A 24,522-nucleotide genomic window follows, 5' to 3' on the forward strand; every position below is an offset into this window, starting at 1 on the left:
GACTGTGACTGCCTATGCCTACATGGTGATCATATCATTAGATTTTCGTGTCATGCCTTTCAACATGAAAGATCATAATAAGATATTTATACAACCCAATTTTCCCCCAAATCAAATTTTCTTCGGTCAGATCCAAATTGACCTTTTTGACTATGCATAAACACCTTTTTAATTATTATGAAGTCATTTTTAAATTCTGCTCAGAATTACATTGTCAAACATTTTTAATGTATTTATATTAGAATAAAATAAACATAGTTATCAGTGATCCCCTTGTTAGAGCTGCTATACAATGTCATGTACACATTTCATCCATATAACAGATCTGTAATGTAAGTGCTTTAGTTCATGTTCAGCTGACATAATTTTTGAAAATAAATATAATAAAACATCAATGTATTCAAAAATACAATTTCTTGTATGGGATAGCTCAAGTGTTTTCAATTACTTAAAGTGGAACTTCACCCAAAAGGGGACATTCCTCTGTTCTCCCTCCTTCCCCTCCTCTCCCACATTTGGAATCATTTTTTTTAGTGGGGGGGCAGGTACCTGGTTTTGAAAGGCACCTGCTCCAATTTCTGGTCCGATCACCACAGTGGATACACCGGAAGTTCTCCTTCCTCCCTCCCACCTGCCCGCAACCTTCTGGGACATGTCACAGGTCCCGCAAGGCTGCAAGACCATTCAGAAAGTGCAGCATGGCTGTGAAGCCACAAGTAGTTACAACTGGCTGTCCAAAGTTAACATGCCAGTGCCGGGGACTCTAAGACCAGTGTGGAACTGGCTCCGGTGAGGACGGTGCTGGATCCTTGGACAGATGAGTGTCTGTTTATTAAAAGTCAGCAGCTACCGTTTTTAAATTTGCTGACTTCTAATTTTTCCAAAACTGGCAAACTCCTTTTTAAGAAGGAACTGAACTATAGGATCTGTGCCCAAAAAGTCAGGCCGATGGCAAAGGACTAGTCACCTGTATTTCCTGTGGACTTTTTGCAGAAGATCTTTCCTTGTTACTACTGGCCATACTATATTTAAAGGCTAACTCCAGCTTTAGAAACATGTTGCATGTTACACACATATTTAGGGTGTACTGTAACATGTTACTAAGCAACCCCCCCCCCCCCCCATTAAACATGGGTCTCTAGTTTTAGTTTTTGTTAGTCTTACTATTATTGATTTAATTGGAAATAATTAATGTGTTTTTTGCATTAATTGTAGCAGTATGTATTTTTACTATGCCTGAGTAAAATGACAGCATCTCAGCTAAATTTGTGTATGAAAAAATAAGGTGGAGTGGAAATATTAAGAATAAACTGTAGAATTCTGACATGTAAAACCGTGACACTGCATGTCTAAGACAAACAGTACATCCGCTCTGGAAAACGAGACAAACACAAGAGCAAAAAACATACCTGTTATCAGTTGCCCTTGTTAGAGTTATTCAAGTAAAGGTTAGTAATTTAAAAATAACTAAAACTCAATTCATTCTCATTGGATAAAAAGTTAAAACACTATAAAATGTTTACAGGCTCCTAAAGTACAAAAGACTGTGCGATGAATGAGTTTCTTGCTACATAATAGAAAACTGTGATAGGCTGCTGGATATTAGTAAATTATATCATTATGATTCATTTTGATACTGTCACTGTCCAGTTCCCTGAGAAGCTCTTCAAAGTCTGTAATGTACCACTTGGCCTTTTCCTTGACTTGTTGCCTGATAACATTGCCTCCAAATCCAATGAAACCATCCTAATATGCAAAAAGAATATGTTAATTTTTAATGCCAGGTAGATCCCTTTTGAACATACCATTCAATGCAAAAAGGCTTCTTTCAATGCAGTAGCAGCAGTTACTGGAAGTTAGATGGAAAATCTCAGGCTGTTATGTCTCAAACAGAGAATCTAAAATATAGTTTGTCAGCATACAGTGGATATATATACAGTACATTTTCAGTTTCTGCCTTAAAAAATGCATAATCTGAACAATCCAGAAACTTTTACCCTAAAGATCGTGCCATTTTTACACTAGGCTTCACCTACTCAGACCTCCTTCTAGGCAGGCCAGGTACCCTTCCTCCTAAGCTAGAACAGACTTCCAATCTCTTTAGCATAGTGTCATCTGACTCTCTGGTTATATATGAGAGGGGGGGGGGGGGTAAGTATATTTATATGGCTACTGTGGGAGGGATGGAAGCTGATTTGGGCTGCTTTTAAACAGAACAAAAATGTCAGACCAAATAAAAAATGGGCCCCAAAATTATTTTTGCATAATGTACAAGTATGCGCAGCATTTTTGCACAATATGGCAGACTTAGGAAACCTAACAATTCCCTCCAGTGCTAAAATGTCAGTGCTCCCCTCTGTTGCTGACCCTTTTATCTGCTCCCAGTCTTCTTCTGAGTGTGTAGGCTTCAGGATCTTGATTGGCAGGGCCCAGATTACGTAACTGTTACACATGTGCTCTAGAGTAATGTTATCCCGACACAGGATCATATCTAGAATGTACACTAAGCTGCACTTTCAGAGCTCACTGTGCACATGTATTAGTTACAGGAATTTCCTACCTATGCTTCAAAAAGCAGTACTGCTGATCTCCATTAACCACTTCCATACCGGGCCAATTCTGGCACTCTTGTCCTACATGTAAAAATTATCATTTTTTTTTTTTACTAGAAAAATACTTAGAACCCCCAAACATTATATATGTTTTTTTAGCAAAAACCCTAGGGAATAAAATGGTGGTCATTGCAACTTTTTTTATTTCACACAGTATTTGCACAGCAATTTTTCCAAATGTGTTTTTTTTTTGGGAAAAAAAACTTTTTCATGAATTAAAAAAAAACAACGTTAGCCCAATTTTTAGCGAACATTAGCCCAATTTTTTTGTATAAAGTCAAAGATGATGATACGCCGAGTAGATACCTAACATGTCACGCTTTAAAATTGCGCACACTCGTGGAATGGCGCCAAACTTCGGTACTTAAAAATCTCTATAGGCAAATGTGCATTTTATTGTGGATATTGTGGATTTGGGTATTTTGTATTGGGTATATATGTTTTATTTACAATAAAAGTTGTTACATTTTGCTACATTTTTTGTAGTTTATTTATATTACTTTTTCTTTGTGTAACCATTCCCCGCCGGCTCATCAGGTATGGCTCTTGATGCTACTCCACCTGGTTGCCATTTTTTGATAAATCATTCAGATATCTCCACTCAAAGCCCAGGACGTCATATAGCATCCAGCGGTATGGAAGTGGTTAACCCATAATAAATGTAAAAGCATTCCTGCATTAAAGCCAAAGTATTCCTGCGTCCAGGCTGACTATCATACCTATAAAGACATTATTGTTATTAATTATAGTGGTAATAGTGATTCATGAATTTAACTCCTACCAATAATTTAAATTAATGGTAGATGCTTTTTTTTTATTTTTTTAGCTAGCACAGGATTTTTACAATAATATATACTGTAACATATGAGTTACATTTGTATATACTTATTTTTAGTACACCAGACTTACAGCAGGGGGACATGCTTCCATATCTGTAGCACCGTCTCCAATCATAACTACATTACGAAAGCCATACTTTTCCTTGAGAAGGCCAATTACTTTTCCTTTACCACCAGATTCTGCAGTAAGCTGTGTTTCATCAAACCCAGCATAGTCACCTGTTTAAAAAAATAACCAAAAAAAAAACACAAAAAAATTTTAACATTTGCATTAAATGGCAACAGAACAGATTTTTTAAAATTCTGTTTTTCTGGTTCAAAAGTTTTATTGCAGGTTTTCAGGAACATAAAACAAAGCATTTGGAGTCATATGCACACAATGGCATGGTCTCCATGCAGGGAGGGATATTGAGCGCAATATAGGAATATATACCAATTATTGCTCCACAAAGGCAATACAGGTTATGGAGACCGAAAAGAATAGGCTCTGAATAATGGGAGAAACAGGAAAGAGGGAGAGAACTAAAAGAAAAAGGGGCGAGGGGTAAAGAGAGAAAAGGAAAGGGTCCAGATCTTGGTAAGTAAAGAGGAAGGGAGAACCCTGCAGTTGCTGGGATCCAACCACCCAGTGCAGGCAGGAGCATGCATGCTAAAAGGATGGTATTTAAGAATCATGGTTCCAAGAGAGACGCATCAAAATTGGGTGGAAGAAAATGGTCCACACATGGATAACCAAATCTTTACTTATTTTGAGATTCTGTCCTGTAAGGTTGCTTCAATCTTTGGGTGTATCATAGCTTGAGTTATTCTTTGCTTATTGGCCAGAAGACAAAGCATAGGCATTATTCAGGCTCTAGCAATGAAGTAGTGATTTGAAGTAAAAGCTTCAAAATGGCTGCGATAGCATTTGAAAAACTTTGGACCAAAATGTTACCACAATAGGGCGGGTCCACCAGATTTCCTTCCTAACTTGAGGGAGCTCTGAGGTTTCAATATCACCAAAAACACACGTGCAGGGACATATTTGGGACAAAATACCATCTACAGAGCAGACCTTATAAACCTTACAGATCTTATAAATGGTTTCCAAAGCTAAAATGTTTTGTGAAGCCGATATGGCGGACTGCAATATTTCACACCAGTCTTCCTCTTCCAAGGAGACCTCAAAATTTGTGGTCCATTTGCTAATGTACAATGGGTTTTTGAATTGTTTTTATAAATGTGATTTGATTTTGCATGGCTATTTACAAAAAAGTATGACAAAATGAAATGCTTAGCACATGTTATATGCAGTGAACTCTATTATACAGTGCTGTGTTCCAATGTTAAATATGTATTCCATATTTAGAGCAAACAGCACATATTGACTACTGAGGCTACAATTCCAATTACATTTGTCAGTTCATCAAAACACGCTTGATCCCCTCCTCACTCTCAAAAAAAAAAAAAAAGAAAATAACATATATTACTGTAGATGTTTCCTGATTTAGAAAAGCCACAATCCTGTCTAATGGTGTACCCTGTATTTAATGGTTATTGGTAGGACAAATACTTTAATAATTTCTCATTTCTGGTTATTGATAAGACAAATAAATCGGGTCCATATGCTGCCATACATATGATATTTACCAAGTTAAACAGGGAGGGCTAAAATACATGATCAAACTTTATTACATTGGACATGGAAGCCTGAACCATCATTCTGTCGAAGTCCACTGATGTACGAACCTGTGGTTGGAGATAGGGGCAGAGCTACATCATGTTTATGCTGCCATGTTAGCATCAGGAAAAATCATTCTAAATCCCAAATAGATTTTTAAGGTTACCATAAAAAAGAGACTAAACATGTTAAAAGGTTTTTGTATTTAAATGTGAGGTGCATGACTAACCATTGAAGTAGAACTTGAGTCTATTGGCATAAACATTACTCAGAGGGATTTCCAGCTCTGTAGCTACATGCTCCACAATGCTCTGAAATCCTCCTGATATCAGGAACACCTGTACATTTCTTTGGTGTAGGCGGTGAACCAGATTCCTTAAAAAAGAAAAAGAAAAGGTATTCTTTTACAGAAAATAACACATGGCCTAAGTAATTCAGTTCACAAAACAAGGTTTTAGTGACTAGGATCAATATATGAAAATTGGAGCTAAAAGGAAAGTTTACCTATAGCAACAATCCAGATGATATTGTATATTTCTTACAGAATAAAATATGAAACCTATTGTTGGTATAGGCAGCAGCACCACCACCTATACTCCAGTTTCCTTTCCATCAGTTTTCAGAGTTATATACAGTATCTGTTAACCCATACTGAAAAAAATATATAAGGTGCATGCTGACTTCTTCTAGAAACACTATTTGCCTGCCATTGCCTACATTCCAATCTTGTGGCTTCCGTTCCTAAAACTGAATTCCAGATATGCATATTTTTACATAGTTACATTGGCCAAGCTTGAACTAATGTAAGTATGTGTCATACCTGAAAGATCCTTGTGAAAGCTAGAAAGCACAGTAGTAGACAATACTACTACAGTAATTTCCGCTAGCTTCTGGGTCCTATGGTGAGCAGCTGCCCTGCTGCATAGTGAACGCAGGAGGTCACCCTGTCCCTTCACCTCATCCAATCAGTGAATGCTTTACACTGATTGAGAAAATGCTAAATGGTGCCTGTACTGATTGAGTGATCTCCTGTGTTCATCAAATAGACCCAGAAATTAGCAGCAATCATTGTAGTAGTCATACCTACTTCAGTGATTTCTAGCTTCCAGAGGGATTGGCCAGATATGGAACATGCATTCATTCATTGAAAGTAAGTTCAGAGAATTTCTGTGGGCGGGTAAAACACACAGACTCAATCATCGAGTTCTGATTCATCCCCAACCCCTCAGAAGGTATTGGCTTACCCGATGTCCACAAGTATCCTAAAGCGACAGGGGACATTGGCGATCATTATCCGTTAGCTATGTTCGGGCCTTCTCTCCCACTGTGGAAGGCGATGCAACTCCACCACTTCAAAACCCAACTTTTTGAAATAAATAACCTCCATACCTGCCTCCATGCCGTTCAAATGCCTCTGCCTCTCGCGGATCGGGTGAACAGATTATTGGGTGGGGCTGGGGAAGACCCAGCTGTCATGGTACACGTGGGTACCAATGACATAGGCAGAGGAAGATGGAGAGTCCTAAACGATTTCAGGGACTTAGGCGCTAAGTTGAGGACTAGGACCTCCAAGGTAGTATTTTCCGAAATACTACCTGTACCTCGAGCCACACCAGAGAGGCAGCGGGAGATTAGGGAAGTTAACGAGTGGCTGAGGAGCTGGTGTAGTAAGGAGGGTTTCGGGTTCCTGGAGAACTGGGCCGACTTCTCAGTCGGCCACCGGCTCTTTGGTAGGGACGGATTGCACCTAAATGGGGAGTGTGCAGCCGTACTGGGTGCGAGGATGGCCAAAAAGTTAGAGGGGCTTTTAAACGAGGTGACGGGGGGGAGGGTACAGATGTAGAATTAGCCAGTGGAAAGCAAGTTTCAGAGGGCAGAAATGGGGGCATTAGCGGTAGGGTGTTCGGAGCTCCTATACCCAGGGTGGGTATGGGGAAAAATCAAGAGAGCAGCCTAATAACAACAAATGAGGATATATGTAACCGATCAAAATTAAGAGGTTTGTATACCAATGCCAGAAGCCTGGCCAACAAGATGGGAGAGCTGGAGCTGCTGATGTTTGAGGAGGACTTAGATATTGTGGGGATAACTGAGACTTGGTTTGACAGCTCTCATGACTGGATGGCGACCATTCAGGGGTATTCCCTTTATCGCAGAGATAGAGAAGGTAAAAAAGGGGGAGGGGTATGTCTGTATATTAAGAACAGTATACAGGTAAATATGAGGGATGATATTAATAAATGGAGCTAAGGACGAGGCAGAATCCCTATGGGTAGAGCTTCAAAGGGAAGGCACGGTGGGGAAGGTAATATTGGGCGTATGCTATAGGCCCCCCAACCAGAGGGAGGAGGGTGAGGCGGACCTCATGTTGCAGATAGGATTGGCAGCAAGGATGGGAAATGTCATTATAATGGGGGACTTTAATTATCCAGATATAGACTGGGCAGAAGGAACCGCGCACTCAGCCAAGGCTAGGCAGTTCCTAAATGTTTTGCAGGACAATTTCATGGGTCAGATGGTGAATGCACCGACAAGAAACAATGCGGTACTTGACCTACTGATTACCAACAATACAGACCTGCTCACGGATATAGAAATACAGGACAAGTTAGGAAACAGTGACCATAGGTCAATAAGTTTCAGTATTAATTACAGTTATAGGAAACACAAGGGTAATATAAGGACACTGAATTTCAAAAGAGCCAATTTCCCTAAACTGCGCTCTCTGCTAGAAAATATCAAATGGGATAGAACCCTGGGAACAAAGAACACGGAGGAAAAATGGGAGTGCTTCAAGAGCATACTTAACAGGGGGATTGGCCAGTGCATTCCAAAGGGAAATAAATTTAAAAGAGCAAAACTGAACCCTGGGTGGCTAAACTCCAACATAAAAATGTATATTAGTGCTAAAGAAAAGGCCTTCAAAAAATACAAGACTGAGGGGTCATTGGCAGCATTTAAGCATTACAAAGAGTGTAATAAGAAATGTAAAAACGAAATCAGGGCGGCTAAAATAGAACACGAGAGACATATAGCGGAGGAGAGTAAAAAGAACCCCAAGAAGTTCTTTAAGTATATAAACAGTAGGAAAGGGAGGCCAGAACACATTGGCCCCATAAAAGATGATAAAGGAAATATGGCCACTGAGGACAGAGAAAAGGCGGAAGTGTTAAATAATTTCTTCTCTTCAGTCTTCACAAAAGAATCGGGGGGCTACACTAACCCAGCTTGTAAGGCCGAACTAAATAATACACCCCAGGAAGTGCCGCCATGGCTAACAGAAGATAGACTTAGAGCTAAACTAGAGAAACTTAACATAAATAAATCCCCGGGACCGGATGGCTTGCACCCGAGGGTTCTTAATGAGCTCAGCCAGGTGATTGCCAGACCATTATTCTTGATCTTTAAGGATAGTTTACAGACGGGTATGGTGCCAGCTGATTGGAAAAAAGCCAACGTGGTACCAATATTTAAAAAGGGGCAGAGATATATCCCGGGTAACTATAGGCCGGTCAGCCTAACTTCAGTAGTATGCAAAATTTTGGAGGGGATGTTAAGGGACCACATACAAGACTTTAGTAATGAAAATGATATTATTAGTAGTAATCAGCATGGATTCATGAAAAATCGTTCGTGCCAAACCAATCTATTAACCTTCTACGATGAAGTGAGCTGCCACCTAGATAAAGGAAAGCCTGTGGATGTGGTGTATCTGGACTTTGCAAAGGCCTTTGACACCGTTCCCCACAAACGCTTACTGTACAAACTAAGGAAGGTAGGTATGGACCATAAGGTATGGACCTGGATAGAGAACTGGCTCCAGGGGAGAGTACAGAGGGTGGTGATTAATGGGGAGTACTCGGATTGGGCGGGGGTGGAAAGTGGGGTTCCCCCAGGGTTCTGTCCTGGGACCAATCCTGTTTAATTTATTCATAAATGATCTAGAGGAGGGGATATCTAGTACAATCTCAGTATTTGCGGACGATACTAAACTAAGCATGCCAATATCTTCTATGCAGGATGTGGAAACCTTACAAGCGGACCTGAACAAAATAACGGGGTGGGCAACCATGGCAGATGAGATTTAATGTTGAAAAATGTAAAGTAATGCACTTGGGGGCCAGAAACCAGAAAGCAAGCTACTCACTAGGGGGGGGAACCTCTGGGTGAGTCTAGGATGGAAAAGGACTTGGGGGTACTGGTAGACAACAGGCTTGGCAGTGGCATGCAATGCCAAGCCGCTGCAAGTAAAGCCAACAGAATACTGGGATGTATAAAAAAAAGGGGATTCACTCCAGAAATAAAGAGATTATTCTCCCACTCTACAAGACTCTGGTCCGGTCACATCTGGAGTATGCTGTCCAGTTCTGGGCACTGGTCCTCAGGAAGGATGTGCTGGAACTGGAGAAAGTCCAGAGAAGAGCAACAAAAATAATTAGGGGAATGGAGGACATCAGCTATGAGGAAAGACTACAAGCACTGAACTTATTCTCTCTGGAGAAGAGACGATTGAGGGGGGATATGATATCAATGTACAAATACTGTACTGGCGACCCTAGCATAAGGAACAAACTATTCAGAGAAAGGAGATACAATAAGACACGTGGCCACTCACTAAAACTAGAGGAAAGGCGGTTTAACCTTAAAGTGCGTAAGGGGTTCTTCACTGTAAAAGCAGTAAGGATGTGGAATTCTCTTCCACAAGCAGTCGTATCAGCAGGGAGCATCGATAGTTTCAAAAAACTAGTAGATGGACACCTTAAAGACCACAACATACAGGGGTATACAATGTACGGTTAAAAGCGGACACACACACACATCATAGGTTGAACTGGATGGACTGATGTCTTTTTTCAACCTCACTAACTATGTAACTATGTAATACCACATGCCCTATCCCAGTTCAATCGTATATTGTCTTACCCATGCATACATTGGTCCAAGCTAAACTATGCATAAATATCAATACCTGGAATTCAGCTTTAAGGTCCCCATTTAAACTGAACAGTGACTGCATCCTATCAGATACAGTCACTGTTTGGGTTATCAGACAGCCGTGATATTTCACTTTAATGGCTGCATACTTGCTATTGTGGTTTATAAATTACTAAAGCCTAAGATACTCCAGACATAAGCAATTTCTGAAGGAGGTCAGCAATAGAAGCCTTCATATTTCTCTTAGTACAGGCTTACTTTACATGGGTATGAAAGCAGAACAGCCAGAATAGGAAAAAGGAAATTCCAGCCTAGATTTATCTAAGTTTAAACCTGCTCTCACCTCGCCTTCTAAGTCCACTACTAACTACCCTGTAGAAGGAAGATGGTTATACTTGCCTATTCTGAGGGTGCTTGGGCCTGGTCATGTGATCTCCCTAGCGGCTGGCTTCAAGGGAGAGGAAAGGGCGCCAACAACGGATAGAATGCCTGGGTGGTGACGTCACCCACAGGCTTACTATGGGGCAGCCATCATCAGCTGTAACTACAGTCCCCTGAAGCCTGCTGCTGGGAGGCAATTACGTGATCAGATCAGAGCACTATGAGAATAGGTAAGTACAGTATAAGCATCTTCCTTCTACAGGGTAGTTAGTATATTAGTATATAATGAGGGGAGCGGGAGCCATTTTAAGCTTAGTCAGTCTAGGCTGGAATTCCACTTTATATAGTGTCAAATTAGAGCTGTGCTTTAAAACTCTACAAGTGCTGAAGTCTAATTCCACTTTAAAGTCCATATAGAGCCCAAACTTTTTGTTTAGTGTTAGAACAGAATGGTTACACCCCTGTGAGTTTTTGGTGGAAAAAAAACCTATTCCTAATAAAGAAATAAAGCACAGAAATATATCTTTTTTAACCACTTAAGCCCCGAAAGATTTTACCCCCTTCCTGACCAGGGGGTATTTTGCGATTCGGCACTGCGTGACTTTAACAGACAATTTTGCGGTCGTGCGACGCTGTACCTAAATGAATTTGACGTCCTTTTCCCACAAACAGAGCTTTCTTTTGGTGGTATTTGATCACCAGTGCGATTTTTTGATCATGCGCTATAAACAAAAAAAGAGCGTCAATTTTGCAAAAATAACAATATTTTTCAAATTTTTTTATATGAAATTCCCCCAAAAAAATGTAAAAATCAAAATTTCTTAACATTTTCGGCCAATTTGTTTTATGCTACATATGTTTGGTAAAAAAAAAAATCGCAAAAAGCGTATTTTGATTGGTTTGCGCAAAAGTTATCGCGTTTACTAACAAAGGGAAAGATTTTTGTCATTTTTGTTTTTTTTTAACGCGTAATGGCGGCGATCTGCGATTTTTTTTGCGGGACTGCGACATTGGGACGGACAGATCGGACCCTTGACTGACATTTTTGACACTTTTGGGGTTACCAGTGACATTACTACAGTAATCAGTGCTATACATATGCACTGTTACTGTAAAATGACACTGGTAGTGAAGGGGTTAACTTTTTTTGAGAGGGAGGGGTGGTGTGTGTCCCTAGGGGCGTGATTCTTACTGTGATTGGCTGTGGCTTGAAGTGTAGGAACAGTGATCAACGGTCCTACATAGTAGAACCGTATGATCACTGTTCCTACACATGGGAGAATGACAGGCGGCTTGTTTACATCAGCCGCCTGCCTTTCTCCCGCTGTCACGGATGATCGTGAGTGCCTGGCGGACATCGGGTCCACCGGGCACACGCGCGGGGGGGTCTGTGACCGAGCTGGAGCGGAAGCACGCCTCCGGCGGCGCGCGCTCGCTCCCCAGAGCCTCACAGGCTAGTGACGTACCCATACGTCACTTTGCCTGTGAGGGGCTGACCGCCGCAGTATATGTATATATACTTGCTGCGGTCGGCAAGTGGTTAAAAAAATTGTCTTTAAATTTACTAAATGTAAAGCAGAACTCCAGCCAAAACTAGTCCCCACTCTAGAGTTTTATAGCTAGGTTTTATTACTTTCTTGCCTGGTGGCAGCTGTCACCAAAACAGGAAATTTGGGATATCCCCCCCACCTTGGATAGATTTTAGTTTACATCCTGATGTTTCTTGGGAAAATAATAGATGGGACGTCTCCTGAGTGGGGACACAGACAGAAAAATTAAATAAACATTTTTTCTAATCTTTCCCCTCTCTGCCAAAAATAAAGGAAAAAGATGTGCCTAGGGTAGGGTTTCTCAGCCAGGGTTCCTCCTGAGGTTGCTAGGGGTTCCTTGAGTAAGGGGTAATTCTTCCCAATGATAACAAGAGTAAGGAGCATTCTTCCCACTGACTGTCATCCTAATGTGTCATGAGTTGTAGATTTTAAATTTTTAACAGGGGTTCCTCGAGACCAGAAAGTTATTTCAAGGGTTCATCTGTGTTGAAATGGTTGGGAAAAGGCTGGCCTAGGGTATAACCTTCAAGTATATTTGAAGGCAACACTTTTTTCTTAGTTTTGGATAGAGTGGGGAGGGATTAGAACACCTGCCAGTTTGTATTGCTGTCAGTGCCCCTGTTGGGGAGATTCACCATCTCTTTTAGTCTTATTTAGCATTATTAACGAAAGTGAAAGTAAAAGAAAGTCCAACATTTTGGGTTGTCCCCAGAACAAGAATAGTAGGGGATATTATCCAATGGGGACACTAATTTTGGTGAGCCTGGTAACAATCAGGGATTCCTTCACTTTAAATGGATTTTCTCTCTTTTCCTGTTTTGGCAATGGGAGAGGAAGTGAAGGGAAAACTCCCTAATGGGACACAGATTGCAAAAATAAACCATACAGGGGTTATAACCCTCCCTTACGCTATCCAAAATAAAAAAAAATAAATAAAAAATAGGTGCCTTTAGTTCTACTTTAACACCAAGCCAAAAAATTAGAGACAAATAGCGAGCCTCCATGCTTTGGAGATGAAACTCTAAAGACAAATATTGGGCAAAAAAACTATAATGTCATGGGAGGAATTCCTCCAATATCTGCCACATACATCTAGTGCATTTTATCAATTCTGCACTTTCTCTGTGCACTTAGGAATCTGCTATCATCTGTGGTATTTGTATGGACCTTGCTCCAAAAAATAAACTCACTTTATTCCCACAGTCAGGCTTGGAGGATGTTCGGTTATCAAAGCTTGCACTTGTTCCCTTGATGGACGAATTAATGCAAGTCTTTCAGTTAGAGCAGCTTTAAATGTCAGCGATCCTCCCATTGCTTTGCGAGTCCTTTAGAAGAAAAATATTAAATGGTGATAGATAGATAGATAGATAGATAGATAGATAGATAGATAGATAGATAGATAGATAGATAGATAGATAGATAGATAGATAGATAGATAGATAGATAGATAGATATAATAATGGCCTATTAACACATTTGTGTTTTAACTAGAGATGCACTGAAACTTCGGTGGCCTCTTTAGGCCAAAAATGGGGTTAATCAGCATTTTTTCGATAAGAGAAAAAGGTGCTGATAATGGAGCCGAAATTGCACATGATTTCTAGTGATTTTACCTCGATTTTGCCCTGATTTTACCACAATTTTACTGTGCTTATGGTTTGTTTTTCATAAGTCATGTGACTCAAAAACCGCATCAAAAACGTATCAACCGGTGCGTTATTGATGCGTTTTCAATGCATTCCAATGTGGAGGTGCATTTTTTTTAAGTGACCTATAATTCAGAAAACAGGATTTTTTTTTTTCTACAAGAGAAAGCAGGATTTTTAACACCACAACGGAAGTGCAACAGACCAGTGTGAAGATATACATAGAATTTAAAGGAATACATTTTTCTTGAGCTTCTCTTATGCTAAAGGTGCCAATAATAGCTGACAATAAATTAATAATAATTTAAATTCATGATATTAATTAAAAAGCCAAATATGATACAATTATATAAATATAATTTATTTTTTTTTTTAAACTGTCATTTTCGTTTTCAATTTCGGGTTTTTCGGCCAAGTGCAGCGTATTTTGATTGGTTTGCGCAAAAGTTATTGCGTTTACTAACAAAAAGAAAGATTTTTGTCATTTTTGTTGTTTTTTTTTTTAACGCGTAATGGCGGCGATCTGCGATTTTTTTTGCGGTACTGCGACATTGCGGCGGACAGATCGGACCCTTGACTGACATTTTTGACACTTTTGGGGTTACCAGTGACATTTCTACAGTAATCAGTGCTATATATATGCACTGTTACTGTAAAAATACACTGGTAGTGAAGGGGTTAACTTTATTTGAGAGGGAGGGGCTGTGTGTGTCCCTAGGGGCATGATTCTAACTGTGATTGGCTGTGGCTTCAGCTGTATGCAGAGTGATCAACGGATCTACATAGTAGATCCATATGATCATCTCTCATACAGAGGGGAGAATGATAGGCAGCTTGTTTACACAAGCTGCCTGACTTTCTCCCTCTCCCCCGCCGATCGCAGAGTGGCCGGCGGACATCGGGTCCGCCGGTCACAAGCGCGGGGGGGTCCGTGACCACGCGGCAGCGCGCCTCCCGCGGCGCGCGCTCGCTCCCTAGACCCTCACAAGCTAGTGACGTAGCCCTACGTCACTTTGCCTGTGAGGGGCTGACCGCCGCCGTAGATAGTCGTGCGGCGGTCGGCAAGTGGTTAAGTTCACATTTTGACCCAAGTTAATGCATGTGCACGTTTGCCAATATTTTTATAAGTGCTAATTCACACCTGAGCGTTAGCTGTAAAAATGTAATGTCCACTTTTTGATGCGTGGGCCTATTGATTGGAACGGCAGCACATGTCAGTGCATGACAACACAATATTCCATAGCAATACAAAAAGACCAAGGTAATAAAGATGCATAGGTGTGAAGTCAGCCTTTAAATACACAATGGGGTCGATTTACTAAAACTGCAGAGTGAAAAATCTTGTGCAGCTGTTCATGGTAGCCAACCAGCTTCTAACTTAATTGTGTTCAATGAAAGTAAAACTATAGGCAAAACTTTTTTTTTTTTTAAATTTTGGATATAATAAGGGTCCTTTCACATGATCCGCTGAGCAGGCAAGTGACAGGTCCGTCTCCACTCTCTGTGCTGAGATGGACCTGTCAGATCCCCACTCTTCTCTATGGGAGGTCGGATGAAAACAGACCGCCTGTCCGTTTTTGTCCGATGCTATCCGATCTGATCCTCCAGATGGATGGACAATCTGGATTTCACGGACAGGATCTGATCAGAGAGCAGCGGGTGTCAGCAGACATGTCACCACTGACATCTGCTGCTCCGTAGGGATGTGTGGAGCATCCGGCCAGGTCCGCCTGAGAAACTGACAGGCGGACCGGATTGGAAAGCCCGTGTGAAAGGGCCCTAAGGGAGGAGAATAACCCCTGTCAGATTTTTTTTTCCATCTTTGTCTCATTGGGGAGATTTCTCTTCACTTCCTGTCCCATAGCCAAACATGAAGTGAGAGGAAATCGCTGCAAACTAAGGCAATTCCTTGGGGATCCCCAGGTCATCAGAACTAGTGTCCCCTTTGGAAGATTCCCCCTCTATTGCATTTCTGAGGACAACCCAAAATTGGTGATTTTCTTTTACTTTCACTTTCAATGATAATGGTAAACAGGACAAATAGAGAGGGTGAATCTCCTTAACAAGGGCATAGACATCAATAAACACTGACATGTGTTCTAATCCCTCTGCACTCCAAAACTAAGAATAAAAGTTTTGCCTTAAGTTATACTTTAGTACTTTTATACTCTAAGGTTTGACAATAAAAACTGGAAGCTGGTTGGTTTCTGTGCAGCCCTGCACCAGATTTTGCACTCCCCAGTTTTAGTAAATCAAACATACTGGTAAATATGAGTCCTCTAAGGCTGGCCATACATGTTCAATCTGCTTGTACAATTTTCCTTTAGATTTACCTTAAACTATGTAGTGCAAGGGCCTGCCTAATTGGATACAATCGAAAGTTGTTTAGTTTGACCTCATATTTTATGTTTTTTGGTAAATCTAAGAGCCCATTCAGACTAGCGCGACTTGTCAGGCGACTTGTCAGCCTTACAAGTGGCGGTAGGTCGCGGTCCATTGAGTAGTACAGGACCCGTTCTAATAGGAGCGACACAAGTCGCTCCGACTTAGAAAAGGGTCCTGTACTACTTTGGGGCGACCTGGGAGCGACTTGCATTATGTGAAGTCCCTGCAAGTCGCGCCGAAGTCGTGCTGCACAACGGTGCACGCGACTTCACAGGTCGCCCCCCCGAAGTCGGATCGCCTCAGTGTGAACCGGCTCTTAAGGAAAATTGTACAAGTTAAATGAACATGTATGGCCAGCCTAAGTGTTTATATTGCAACAATCTAGTTCCTTTTTCTTTATCTTTAAACAAATTCATAAAATTAGCCTACTGTCTAGAACTACTACTAAATTTGTTTTTGCATGTTTCCTTATAATTATCCCAATTTGTAGCCATATTCTCGTAGACACCTTAAAATATAAACCCTATGGCGTTGATTTACTAAAGCTGGGGAGTGCAAAATCTGGTGCAGCTGTAGTAGCCGATTTGTTATAATTCAGCTTGTTCTATTAAGCTTTGACAAAAAAAAAAATATTGAAGATGATTTGTTATTATACAGAGCTGCACCAGATTTTGCACTCTCCAGTTGTAGTACATAAACTCCTATATACCAGTCACCTTGTTCTTGCTTTTTTACCTAATTGGTTGTTAGGGACAATGGCAGTAATTAACCACTTGCCGACCGCCGCACGACTACTTACTGCGGTGGTCAGCCCCTCACAGGAAGAGAGACGTAGGTCTACGTCGCTAGCCTGTGAGGCTTCTAGGGAGCGAGTGCACGCCGCCGGAGGCGCGCTCCCGCGCGGTCACTGACCCCCCCCGCGCGTGTGCCCGGTGGACCCGATGTCCGCCGTGTACTCGCGATCGTCCGTGACACCATTCTTCCCTGTGTAAGAATGGAGATCAGAAGGTTCTACTATGTAGGACCGTTGATCTCTGTTCTTACACCAGTAGACATGTCCAATCACAGTTAGAAGCACGCCCCTAGGACACACTTAACCCCTCCCTCTCCAATACAGTTAACCCCTTTACTGCCAGTGTCATTTTTACAGTAACAGTGCATATGTATAGCACTGATTACTGCAGTAATGTCACTGGTAACCCCAAAAGTGTAAAAAATGTCAGTCAAGGGTCCAATCTGTCCGCCGCAATGTCGCAGTACCGCAAAAAAAAAAATCGCAGATCGCCGCCATTACTCGTTAAAAAAAAACAACAAAAATGACAAAAATCTTTCCCTTTGTTAGTAAACGCGATAACTTTTGCGCAAACCAATCAAAATACGCTTTTTGCGATTTTTTTTTACCAAACATATGTAGCATAAAACAAATTAGCCCGAAAATGTTAAAAAATTTAGATTTTTAAATTTTTTTTTTGGGGAATTTCATATAAAAAATGTGAAAAATATTGTTATTTTTGCAAAATTGACGCTCTTTTTTTGTTTACAGCGCATGATCAAAAAAAATCGCACAGGTGATCAAATAACACCAAAAGACAGCTCTGTTTGTGGGAAAAAAAGGACGTCAATTTCGTTTAGGTACAGCGTCACACGACCGCGCAATTGTCCGTTAAAGTCACGCAGGCCCTGGTCAGGAAGGGGGTAAAATCTTCCGGGGCTTAAGTGGTTAAAGGCGGTACCATGACAATAGTCATGTGTCAATTTGTGCACAGTGCAGGATTATACCCTTCATGTGTAAAACTGCAAATAATTCAAATTTAATTGCATTTTCTAAATACATAGGATCACAATAAAAAATAAAATAAAAAATTGATAGATATCCTTGCCAATTATATTGCCTTTTGGACCAAAGTGTGTAACTGCACACTAAACTTACAAGTGTTATAAAACGTCAAAGTTGTTCTGTAAAGGGAAACTTAGAATAAAGTGAAAAAGCTGACACTGAGCCAGCAGCCTTGTGTCTAAATTCCTCAGTTAATGTGAGAATAGAATAAAAATGTTCCCATGGCAATTACATGACTTGTAGCTGGGATTATGCTCTGCATTTCTTGGCAGTCTGCCTCATCTACTCTGCAGAGAGTCATGCCCACAGAAAGAAGAGGGCACAAGTGTCAGCTTCCAGCAGCTAACAGCCACATGGGCTGATCTGCTATGGAAAACTACTGACTGCAGTCTATAGGAATATGCATACTGATTGTCTACCTAATGTTGAATAGGTCTGCCTTTTGCCACCAAAACGGCCCTTTCTGCTGCCAAAGCAGCCCTGACCCATTGAGGCATGGACATCCAAAGAAGAGAAGAGTGATCGCACTCCAAGATGCAAGGAGGTCTTTATTTTCGTAAAATCATCCAACATAGAATATTGAAATTACAATACCTTCACGACACACACGGAAGGGAGCATGGTTGACGCGTTTCACGAACATAATCGCTTAGTCATAACCTACAAGTACTCGTGATGTTAACTCTTAAATAGCCTGAAATCAGCTGTAAGTAATCAAGTACTACATGAGTTTGCTCCAAACAAAAACATTTACTAAGTATCAAACCAACACATGAAATATAAATAAAAACAATTAGTTATTAAACATATTCAAAAATTATATATAAACTAAAGAAAAAGATAAATGAACATATATAATAATAAACAAATTAGATACTTATGCATTAACCCCCCCTGATGTAAAAGGAGATGTACAGACACCCAACAGGCAACATCTTCCGATGGAGTGGTCTTCACTTTAACAAAGTGGGAGGAAAAGAAAACAAAAGCACGATATAAAAATATGGTAAAAATATATCTAAACATAACTAGATGCATGGAACCACTGGATGAAAGCCTGTCAATCAAATCGATCCATGAGTGTGCATATATTAAGTCACACACAAAAATGTAAGAGTATGTACAATTATCCAATAGGACAAATATCTGGAAAAAAATTGAACATACTATCATCTGTTTTCCATCCTTTATATGCCATACCATTTTTTCCAGATATTTCTCCTATTGGATAATTGTACATATTCTGACATTTTAGTGTGTAACTTAATATATGCACACTCATGGAGCGATTAGATTGACAGGTTTTCATATATATATTTGTTTACATCCAGTGGTTCCATGCATCTAGTTATGTTTACATACCGTATATCTTTACCATCTTTTTATATCGTGCTTTTCTTTTCATTTCCTCCCACTTTGTTAAGGTGAAGACCACTCAGTCTGGCGATGTTGCCTGTTGGGTGTCTGTACATCTCCTTTTACATCGTGGGGGGGGGGGGGGGGGGTTAACACAAAAGTATCTAATTTGTTTATCATGATATATGTTCATATATCTTTTTCTTACTTTATATATATATGTTTTGAATATGTTTACTAACTAATTGTGTTTATTTATATATCATGTATTGGTTTGATACTTGTTATAATGTAAATGTTTTTGTTTGGAGAAAACTCATCTAGTACTTAATTACTTACAGGAGGGCTCGACAAAACCCAGGCGGCAGGTCACAATCAATGGTGACTGGAAATTGCGTCCTGGCGCCAGGATTACACCACAGCAGTGGTCAGGATCCTCCCATGTGGCCCACCTGCAAGTGCACGGACTAGCATTGGGCTGGCCGATAATTGAGGCCGCGGCTTTGCTGCCTGCTGGAGCGGGATACACACTCCTATGTGAAATCCAGCGCTCTCTGGTGGACAGCGCTGTGATGAGTGCGGCTTGCTGTCACTGCCTGTCCACCTCCGACATCATCTTCCCAGGTTGACAGCTGGGCTTGATCAGTCGCCCTTTCCTTACTGCCGCTGAGTGGACGGGGAGTACCGTCTATCAGTGCCACCAGTAAGTGCCCATTAGTGTCACCTGTCAGTGCAGCTAATCAGTGCCACCTATCAGCGCCGTCTAATCAGTGCAGTCTCATCAGTGCCCATCAGTGCAGCCTCATCAGTGCCCATCAGCGCAGCCTATCAGTGCAGTCTCATCAGCGTCGCCTATCAGTGTCCATCAGTGCAGCCTATCAGAGCTTATCAGCGCAGCCTCATCAGTGTTGCCTGCCAGTGCCACTTCATCACTACCCATCAGTGCAGCCTCGTCAGTGCCACTTTTTTTCTTTTTTTATCACTTGGCAGCAGGCGTGAGCAATTCTTATTGCCTGACACCCCAGACATGCAGTTCTGGGTGCTGGGCAGCGGATTTAAAAAACTGGCTCCTAACTTTTTTTGCGGGCTTCTAGATTCTAAGCAAATTTGTCAAGCCCTGACTTACAGCTGATTTCCGGCTATTTAAGAGTTAACATGACGGGTACTTGTAGGTTATGACTAAGCAATCAAGTTTGTGAAACCCATCAACTGTGCTCCCTTCTGTGTTATGAAGTTATTGTGATTTCATTATTCTATGTTGGATGATTTTATGGAAATAAGGATCTTGCATCTTAAGCCCCGTACACACGTACCGATGGTCGGCTTACAAATGTTCCTCTTTTCTCCCCGGGATGTCGGTGTCTGCTGAAAAGTGCAAAGACAGCACAAGGACAGCACAAGAATTTTGTCCGCCGACTGCAGAAGTGATGTCATGTAATGGTTAACTTTCCCTGTGTTTTCTATTTTCTGAGCATGCCCAGTCTTGCAAATCTGCGGTCTGTCGGCCGAATTGTGTACTGACAGGCGAACAATCGTCCGTTCTGGTGTCGGCATACAAATATTTTCATGTTTGCACGAAAGACTTTTGTCCGCGGATTGTGCGCAGACATCTGTCGGAGGCACCATACTAACACGCGTACAATCGGCAGATCCTTCGTCCACCGACGTTTGTATGCCGACGATCGGTACGTGTGTACGGGCCTTTAGAGTGAGAGTCATGCCCCATACACACGTGCAGATTATCTGCAGACTTTTGTCTGCAGACTTACCAAAACCATATAATATGAGGTCAAACCTAAACACTTTCAATTTGTATGCAATCAGGCAGGCCCTTGCACTACATAGAAAAGGTAAGTCTGCAGACAAAAGTCTGCAGATAATCTGCACGTGTGTACGGGGCATCACTCTTCTCTTTTTTGGATACATTGGTCAGACCACAGACTGGACCTGCACTCGATTATCAAGGACCATATTGTTTTCACCTGGAGCAGCATTACATCCTTTCCTGCTACCACTAGACCTCTAAAGGTATACTGTGGTATCTGGCACCAAGCCATCAGTAGTAGATCCTTTAAGTCCTGTAAGTTGCAAAGTGGGACTTCTGCTTTCAATACATCAGCTTCATAGACAACATGTTCACTTACTGCCTAATATATCGCACTGACTATCAGATGCCATTGTAATGAGATAATCAATGTTATTCATCTAACCATAAAGTTATGATCAGTGTATATACAAAAGTACAAGGTAGTGGTATCTCTCTGAAGCAATTAAAGATAAACTCCAGGAATTCAACCACTTTGTAAAATGGCATAGTATGGCTTAAGTCCAATGAGGTGTATGTCACCCCATGGAATTATCGCTTTAATTTACATTTGAAAGTTTTATGTTGCTCTGAGAGGATAGCTATCACTACATTTCCAGAGTTTCGATGCTGGACCTTCTGGCCCCAGCTCCTCCAGCTGCAAAGTCACATGCAGCTGCTGTGCCTCCCCCTCCCCACCTCCTGTCCAATTGCAGAGCGCTTTGTATTATGTGAAGTCATTAACAAAATACAAAGACTTCTGTGAAGGGGCAGCAGAGAGGAGGGGTGGTCAGAGCTGCTGTGTGTGAGAAGACAGCTTCTCTAGTCTTAGAGCCCTAGAGTGTAGCAATAGCTATCATTCTAGGGCTCTATAAAACTGTCAGATGCACCTTGCTGGACTTAACTTATGGTAAGCCAGCACATTTTACTATGTAGCTGAATTCTAGCAGTTCAGCTTTAAACCCCCATCATGTCATGCTTTTCTCTTGTGCATGTTGGTGTCAGTGCTGTTAGAGTATTTTAATATTACTCCTTCTGTAAAAGAATGTTATTAGGATTTTCTTTAGAGAATTTATGTAGTTACTGACTTGTGTTAATCTAATATATTTTTTTTAAACAGGGGTACATTAATCCATATAGCATTGGTTTTTGGAAAAAATGGTATGAAATGTGGTATGTTTATGTACAAAAAGCTCTAATACCAATTTGCCCAAAGTTAGCACTTCCTAGATACAAGGACACTGAAACGCATATCAATTGACACTTATGAAGGTTCTAGTTGGGAAAATATACTTACATCTCTGCTACTGCATCTCCCACACCACAGAACTTTGCCAGCTCATCTATGCCCTCTTCTTTAATAACGGTGCTATCCACATCAAAGCAGACTGCATCTGCCTTACGGAAGAGTTCTTTTAGCTGTGACAGGGAAAACATACTGTGGTGCACCCTCCTGAAATTAAAACAGCAGGATAAGCATTAAAAAAACTATACATTTTTTTATATATTATTTTTTTTTATATGAATTTAATTAAAGAAATAATTTAAAAACTGAGAAGTGTAATGTACTGGTTGTCTACTTTAAGTGGCCCAAATTAAAGTCTAATTGAACTTTTAATTTAAAGAAGTTCTTTGTAAAATGTAGTTGATTTAAAGAAGTACCATGCATATGACTACAGGATTTACATGCTGGGGGGAGTAACCGCAACATGCAACTGGTGGGGAGCAGTTATTCTATATACACAGAAGTGTTGAATAGAAAAAATATGGTTTGTGCTGGATACCAGGCTGGACTGACTAGACCAGTCGATGGTCGTGGGTGGGTGATTGTGTGGGTAAAGAAGAAGAGGTCCTTTCCAGTAGGTCATGTCCAATGGTGAATAGTGGTGGTGGACCCTCTTGGGGGCTTGGGCTGCTACCTTTCCGATACAGCCTTATGGTAATTTCAGCAAGAAGTCTTGGATAAGATAGAAGGACCACCTATGTCTAAAAAACTGCAACTTTGATGTATGGTTCATAAAAACGTTTATTAAAAGTAATACATGTACATTAAGCCAACCTGTTTTGGGGGAATGGACTTCCTCTTCTTCAGGGCTAGTGAGTAAGCACAAAAAATTAAAAATGTATTAAAAATATATACATGTATACTGTATGGTATATTTTCTTTTACAGCATGAGCGTTGTTTATAAGTGACCCGGTGGTGACAGGATCACTTATAAACAATAAATGTGTATTCTTAAAAGTTTCATTTCTTTAGAAAGTAGCCTGTCCCCTACCAGCATGCTGCAGAGGACTCTTCCTCTTTTTTGTAAAAGCAGTGGTCTCTCTGCTGAGGTCCAACACTTGAGTCAGATTTACAGCTCTTCAATTAGCAGCAATGACAAGCTTTGCTGATTGCAAAACTATGGATGGTGACAGGCTTTTTTTAGTAAGACTCTGGCTGCTTTTTACAAAAAATGAACTGTAAGGCTTTCTACACTTTTTGTTTTGGTTTGGTGCACCTGAAAAGTATTTAGCTGGTATAAAACAAAACTTCGGGTGGGCTTTAAAGTAGAAGTTTAGCCTAAAATCTCTAAATCTACTGGCAGCCACATTCTAAGACTAACCTATTTAAAGAAAAATCGCTATACCTTTTATGAAGCCAAACAGGTCCGGTCTCCAGCGGTGGAAGCTGTGTAGAAGAGACAGCTGACAACGACTGGGAAATGCCAGGAAGTGACGTCACCCATAGAGTTACTATGGGGCTTCTGTTGTCGGCTGCCTCTTCTGCACACTCCCACACACAAAAGCCACTGCTGATGGCTCAGCATGGGACCCAACCAGAGCAGCTTCAGAAAAGGTATATGTAGCGATTTCTTCTTTAAAGGGAAAGATAGATTAGCCCTAGAATGTGTCTGTGAGTAGATTTAGAGATAGTTAGTTTTAAGCCAAACTTCTACTTTAAAGGATTACAGTTTGGAAATAAAGTGGTGGTAGATAAGCACATTGGGGTTGAGTTACTAAAATCGGAGAGTGCAAAATCTGGTGCAGCTGTGCATAGAAACTAATAAACTTCCAAGTTTTATTGTCAATGCTTAGTTGAACAAATTAAAGTTAGAAGCTGATTGGCTACCATATACAGCTGCACCAGATTATGCACTCTCCAGTTTTAGTAAATCAATCCCAAAGGTGATAACAATGGGCCAAAGGGGGGAAGCTAAAGGAGACTAGTCATTTTAATAGTCATATAGCTGGCAGCAAGAAAGAAAATACATTTCAAAACTGGCTGTAACCATTAGTTCGAGGATGTGTGGTCACGGTGTCATGTAACTTCTGAAAATTTATTTTTTGTATGATCTTGCCCTAGAGGGGTTGTAAAGTCAGAAGGTTTTTTCGTCCTAATGCATTCTATGCATTAAGATAAAAAACCTTCTGTGTGCAGCAGCCCCCCTAATGCTTACCTGAACCTCCTTTCGATCCAGGGATGTCCATGACTGTCTCAGCTGTCTGTAACTCCTCTCCTCATTGGCTAAGACA

At 40.9% G+C, this 24,522-nt stretch overlaps 1 protein-coding gene across 1 annotated transcript in view; it reads right to left on the reverse strand.

Annotated features, from left to right (window-relative positions):
- Positions 1-505: 505 nt before the first annotated feature.
- Positions 506-24,522, reverse strand: part of PSPH (phosphoserine phosphatase) — a 42,098-nt gene continuing 18,081 nt past the window's right edge. The window contains exons 2-6 of the mRNA XM_082245483.1: positions 22,303-22,458; positions 13,168-13,302; positions 5,341-5,486; positions 3,522-3,670; positions 506-1,746 (exon numbers count right to left, since the gene is read on the reverse strand). Coding sequence (XP_082101609.1) covers positions 1,603-1,746; positions 3,522-3,670; positions 5,341-5,486; positions 13,168-13,302; positions 22,303-22,442 — 714 coding nt within the window. The 5' untranslated portion in view covers positions 22,443-22,458 and the 3' untranslated portion in view covers positions 506-1,602. The remainder of the gene's footprint in view (positions 1,747-3,521; positions 3,671-5,340; positions 5,487-13,167; positions 13,303-22,302; positions 22,459-24,522) is intronic.

Source organism: Pelophylax lessonae (genome assembly GCF_965119305.1).
Source record: "Pelophylax lessonae genome assembly, chromosome: 2".
In the NCBI taxonomy this organism is placed as follows: domain Eukaryota; kingdom Metazoa; phylum Chordata; class Amphibia; order Anura; family Ranidae; genus Pelophylax; species Pelophylax lessonae.